Here is a 6003-nt window from a genome sequence, read left to right as displayed (position 1 = left end):
TAATGATCTCATATTCTTATTAATACAATATTCTTAATTGTATTGACATTTGTTTAAATTGTTTTTAAAAAAACAGAGTAGGGGAAGGAACGAAAAGAAGAAAAAACTGCAAGAAACCGAAAAGGACCCTACAACAATAAGATATGGTGTGTATTGTCAATAATTCTAGGATTAATTGTATTTATTTGATCATGTGTCTGTGTGAATTCAACAAATACAAACATTGCAGCTCTGTTCAAAAGTTGACCGTAATAGCAGTGACATTTTGAACGTCATACAACCATGTAAAGCCGCAGCAGCATCCACCAGTCTGCAGGTGTTGATATCTTGGGCGGCAGTTGTCAACTATCAAAGTTTTAGGATGGAAATTATTTTTGGACCAATCGTGGTTCGGCATCAGACTCCGAGAGCCAATCACGTTCTAGATGTATTTGTGGGCGTGTCCCAAAAAAGAGTGCGGCGGTGCAGCGCAACCTCCCCGGCCGGCGAGAGTTCGGTTGAGAGGGTGCTGGATGGTGGGGGAGTACCACTGATGCGAGAGCGGACGAAAGGACTATTTTAGCACGCATTGGAGGACGATTACATCCATCTACTGGATACTGCGCCTGGACAGGGTTCCTTCATCTAAGGTGTGTGGTACGTTCAGCAGAATAAAGGCCAGGGCCGTGTATTGTAGTGAGGATCCATGTGGCTAACAACACTTAACGTTAGCTAGCAGATTATTGTGCCGTGACTTTTCAATGATGGAGGACCATCGGGTTGTGCTAATGTTAGCCGGCGCCGCAGAGCCAACGTGCACATTTTTTTTTTTTGTATCAATCTGATAAAGTCTTGAATGGACATTTGTGATGCAGGTATCTGTTTTTAGAAGTGCGCTCTTCAGGAGCTCCCGTGGAACGGTGTGGTCATTGTCCGCTTGCTTTATCCTCACCCAGACACACGTCTCTGAGACACCCACACCCATGATGGGATCATCCCTTAAACTCTTGATTCGCATAGACACGAGAGCGTTTGGGGTTTTGTTGTTCACCTTCTAATTCGCTCACAGACATTACAGCACCAGTGTAGACCTCCGGGATGTGTTTGCTGGTCAACCGGAGCTGTCTATTCCTTGCAGGCATCATGTCGAGCGGGTGGGATACGAGGCACAGCACGCCAACTTTGAGCTAACGTTAGCACGCTAACCTAGCCGATGCAGCAGGTCTGGCCCAGCCCGGTGTATGTCAGCCCCCTAACGAGCTGCGTTCACAGCTAATTGCAAATTGTCGATCCTCCTTCTGCTGGAATATCCCACCGAGGGTGTGGCGCGCTCTCCGTATCTCTGCGGTGTAACGTTAGAGCTGAATGAGGGATGAAAGTAGTTGTTTTTTTTGTGACACGGCCGCCAGCAGCCGCACTGATCCTCCGTCCCTTGACCTGACCCAGATTCGTGTCTAATCAGCGCCTGATTTAAGCATGGGACTTGATTGTATGTTAAATGTCTCCGAGCATTCATCAGCTGACGTCTCAGAATAATAAGAAGCAAGCTGTAGTGGTGCTTCCAGTCATGGCCCACATTCACACTTGTCAGTGTATCAGCTGTTGGGGGCATCAAGTGCCTGGTTGTACTTATTTACTCTCCTCTGTCTTTTTGTTTCCAGCTCAGTTTATGGAGGTATATTGCTTTTATTATTGATGGTGTAATTGTATCTTAAATTGGATGATGTAGTAAGCATAAAACCACTCTCCAGTCTTTTTCTACTATATGTAGGACTATAAGTACTGATTATTTTCATTACAGTATTATCTGAGTATTTTACTGATTACTCCTGTGGTCTTTGTCAGAAAGTTGTAAAAAAATAAAATAAAATGCCCTCACAGTTTTGAACTATTAATCTGTTTTCTCGATTAGTTCTTTGCCCTGGGAAATGTCAGAAAACCTTGAATATACATGCACATAGACCACTCGCATGTATGCCCTGTTTTTATTGCACAACAGAGTCAGTTTCACCCTTAAATGGTGATTTTACTGTACATGTGGGTTGGTTATGCGCAGGGATGGAGGTGTGAGTGCACAAGTCTGTGTGGGCCCAACAAGTCCTTCTGGAAAAATGTCAAAGCCCTAAAACAAAGGAAAGACAGCGAAGTAATCCAAACATAAAGACAGAATACAAATATTTCACTTTACATTTGTATTTGGTTTACATTGCTCTCTTTTGGAAAGCAAAACACACCGTGGCGTTCTGAAAAGAGAATCGGAACAGGTGCTCCCTCTCATGCTCATGTTTGTGAGAGATGGTGATTCAGAAGGCTCTGCTGTAAATGCTGATTGAGACACTGGTTTTGGTGTATTTGATTTTTCTTCACACAATACATACACTTATTTTATATGCACACAGGTACTCAGTGGGGATCTAATCTTGATTTTTTTTTTTGTCTACTAGTTGTACTTTAATACAAGGTGAGCCATCACAAGTTATGAGGCAAGCAGCAACCACCGTGGGCGACTTGTGATGAGCTGTGACGCCTGACAATGATCGGACATGTCCTGAAATATACTTATTAAACCTGGTGTTCAGAAATTGTCACTGGAGCAAACAAATAGCATTAGCTGTTGGAAGCCTAACTTCTTGTTGTCTGAAAGGTTCTTGTAATGGAAGATAAATACCCGAGTTTTCTTGGAGCCTGCATTCAGCAGCTATTAGAGAAGCTGCATCATCCTTAAAGCACTTCACCGTCAGCTTCAACATTCAGATGTCTTCCCCGATAAGGACAGCATGTTAGTCATGGTGCCACCACGGTACAATACAAATATCAACTATTACAGATATTGCTGCCTGTTATATCTGCTCTGAACATCTCTGGTTGTATCTGGCTGTTATCATTGTGGGGATTGTGAGCAGGACTGCTTTATGGCAATATTCATTGCTTCTCTATTGCTTTCCCAGAACATGTATTATGTATGCACATATACTGTGATAAAGGAGTTTCCAACCTCACTATGGCTGGCCCCTAAACGTCAGTGATTCAAATGAAACTACAGATGCCCTTGACTCAAATCTTACTTTGTCAGTGGAGTCACTTTTTACACTGAGAAATGCATAATTACAGCATAGCAGGCTATAAACTTGCACTTATGATACATTTATGGCGGGATCACATTGGACGCGGAAGCAACGCATAATGTCAACTGTTGAGCAGTAGCCTGGCTGTTGACACCAGAAGCGCATTTCTCTGGACAACAAGCAATTCTGCTCCTCTGCTGTTTTATATAGATTGAATCTCTCTCGCTGTTTGTTTGTTTGCTTGTGTGTGTGTGTGTGTGTGTGTGTGTGTGTGTGTGTGTGTGTGTGTGTGTGTGTGTGTGTGTGTGTGTGTGCTCGTTGCACTCGCTCTCTGTTTGGACACAACTGTCAAATTATGTGAAATAAATATATAATTTAAAAACTACAATTGGATTGGATTTAATAATTTATCACAACTTAACAATTTTTTTGTTTAGATTGATCTAATGATTATTTTTTTTGATTAGTTGATTAATTTGCTACTTTATTTAAAGATATTTTTTATTGGTGATTGCTGTAACAATTAATTTACCCAAAATAAATATCTAAAAATATTTCAATATTCTATTCAATCATCTTCTCTTAAAAACAAACAAATTACTTTTTGTAATTTAACTCATGGATTTATTTCATCAGTGAAGATGAACAAATGTTTTTTCTGCATCAGTGTTGGGAAAGAGATAATTGAAACAACAGTAACTGTCTGTATCATTAGCTAAAGCCTTTTCCTCACTCAAACATGGCCGTTAAAGGTGCATGGTGTAAAGTTAAGTTACCAGAACAGCAGGACTGCGGACATTACTTCTAACATGGGGAAACATTTAGAAAGTCTAATCTAAGTGAGAACAGAAACGTGTACCACAAGTTTTTCTAGTTGCAGCTTTGCCCTGGCACACTCACCTCTTGTGATACACTGTGAAGAGAGGTTCATGCTTATCATAGTGAAATTAGAGAAAGGCGTGCGAGCCAGAAAATGTCATCATCAAGGCTTTCGAGGTGCGCACCTCCCGAGTTTTTGTAACCAGGAGCTTGCTGTGCGCACGCTCTGAGCTTTTCAGACATGACTGTCACCAATAGTTCACTGATAAAAGCACTAATAACATCATTAACAGGAGGCGTCGTGCCTGATTTATACTCCAGCAACTGTGCACCTCTCGTGCACGCCAGGCATACCTGGTACAGTGGTGGTCTCATCTGTACAATACAACGGTGAACAGCGTGACACAGTAGGCTGCATGGATTTTAAATGTAGCATTTTTCTGTTGTTCAGACAAACATTATCCTTTCTTTCCTCCCTACAGGTGGCGTAGTGTGTTCTGCTTCTGGTTCCAGCAGAAATGTCCCAGCGGAGCGGGCAGGAGGACCCGGAGCGGTACCTCTTTGTGGACCGCGCCGTGGTCTACAACCCGGCGGCACAGGCCGACTGGACGGCCAAGAGGCTAGTATGGATCCCATCAGAACGCAATGGCTTCGAGGCTGCCAGTGTTCGCGAGGAGCGCGGAGATGAGGTGGTGGTGGAGCTGGCAGAGAACGGGAAGAAGGCGGTGGTCAACAAGGATGACATCCAGAAGATGAACCCGCCGAAGTTCAGCAAAGTAGAGGACATGGCCGAACTCACCTGCCTGAACGAAGCCTCCGTGCTTCACAACCTCAAAGACCGCTACTACTCCGGCCTCATCTATGTGAGTATTTGCTACCTGTAACAACTTGTCATCAACTTCTTCCACATTGAAGAAACTAAATTAGGGTCTGGAAAAAAAAAAAAAAGATTCTTGATCAGTAAACAGTTCCATCCAACTGTCTATTAGCCTCTCTACAAATACCAACCATCTATCTGCATATCTTAGCCATAGCATTCTATACTTGAGTCTCTGAATTCAAGAGGCCAAGAAACACATTTCCTTCAATGACCAAGCCTTCATGTCCTACATAAGCTGCCGATTTCCCCTGTGATTATGGCCCACTTAGTGCCATGCATTCCTGGAATAGCCCAGACACGGAGCTTGTGGGCCACCTGAGACCCGGGGAGTAAGTAGGCGGGCGCTGAGAGGTTCACACTCAGAGGCCCGGTCACAAAGACAGAAATGAGTTTGACTAAACTAGATTATTTACTCGGGGCAGATTGTGAAAAAGAAGGGTTTTTTTGCCTTATCTAGTCATATTGCTGGAATACTAACTTGGTAGATGATTTGGATGTAAACAGTGGAACATCTCTCCACTCAGTAAGAGAGTGGAGAGATGTTGTGATGATGAGAATGGTACCCTCCAACTTTATAATGAGGGTTAGGGTTAGTGGTGGAGGGGTGGATGTGACCAGGCCAGCTGTAGTACTGTGAGCTCTGCTGTGTGCTCCCTGTCTACTGATGGCTCCTTGCCAAGAGGCTGCTCGGTCCGTTTGTATCTTCTGACAGCAGACGTTTTGTGCCGCCATATTAGAACAATGATGAACTTACCTGTACCACCACTAAACAATCATTTTCTAAGGATATTTAATAACATAAATAATCCTTAATCTCTTTCTATGTGTTGACAAGAGTTAATTATTGGTTCCAGATTTGCGTTCTTCTTCATGTCCCTTCTTCTTACACAAGCTGCAGCAGTGTAGTCATCAGGTTCACTTCTTATTTGTTCAATTAAAAAAAAAAAAGAATCTGTATAAATAACATCTTTGTATTTTCAGAGCACTTTTAAGGGAGACTAAGGTGACCCCAGCCCCGTCTCTTAGCTCAGGGAGGCCTGTGCTGAGTCACACTGTGACCACCCCGCCTTAACAGAGTTCTTTGTGTTCACAGATAAGCAACAGCTGTCTGCTCAAATAACTGCATTTTTTTTTTTCAGTTTTTCTGCCAGAACACTGATGCTTAATTAACAGCCAAATCCATGTTTTTAGCTTTTGAATGTTTGCTTTTCTGCAGGGTTACAGACATGTCTTTCTTCTGATCCAGTTTACATGCTTGGT

General features: G+C 42.8%; 1 protein-coding gene across 3 annotated transcripts in view; it reads left to right on the top strand.

Moving 5' to 3' along the window:
- Window positions 1–501: 501 nt before the first annotated feature.
- The window catches only part of LOC137885331 (myosin-10-like), a 51650-nt gene continuing 46148 nt past the window's right edge, over window positions 502–6003 (top strand). For 2 of the 3 annotated variants that reach the window (XM_068727552.1, XM_068727550.1), the window contains exons 1-2: window positions 502–629; window positions 4346–4726. In XM_068727552.1, the coding sequence (XP_068583653.1) occupies window positions 4382–4726 (345 nt within the window). In that variant the 5' untranslated portion in view covers window positions 502–629; window positions 4346–4381. Of the gene's footprint in view, window positions 637–4345; window positions 4727–6003 lie in introns of all 3 variants that reach the window. The other variant, XM_068727551.1, reaches the window with a different exon arrangement.

Source organism: Cebidichthys violaceus, unplaced genomic scaffold (genome assembly GCF_023349555.1).
Source record: "Cebidichthys violaceus isolate CVI_PGR_0920_01 unplaced genomic scaffold, fCebVio1.0.p SCAF_4, whole genome shotgun sequence".
Classification (NCBI taxonomy): Eukaryota; Metazoa; Chordata; class Actinopteri; order Perciformes; family Stichaeidae; genus Cebidichthys; species Cebidichthys violaceus.
The sequence above is the reverse complement of the archived record's forward strand: the minus strand, read 5'-3'. Positions and strand labels throughout refer to the sequence as shown.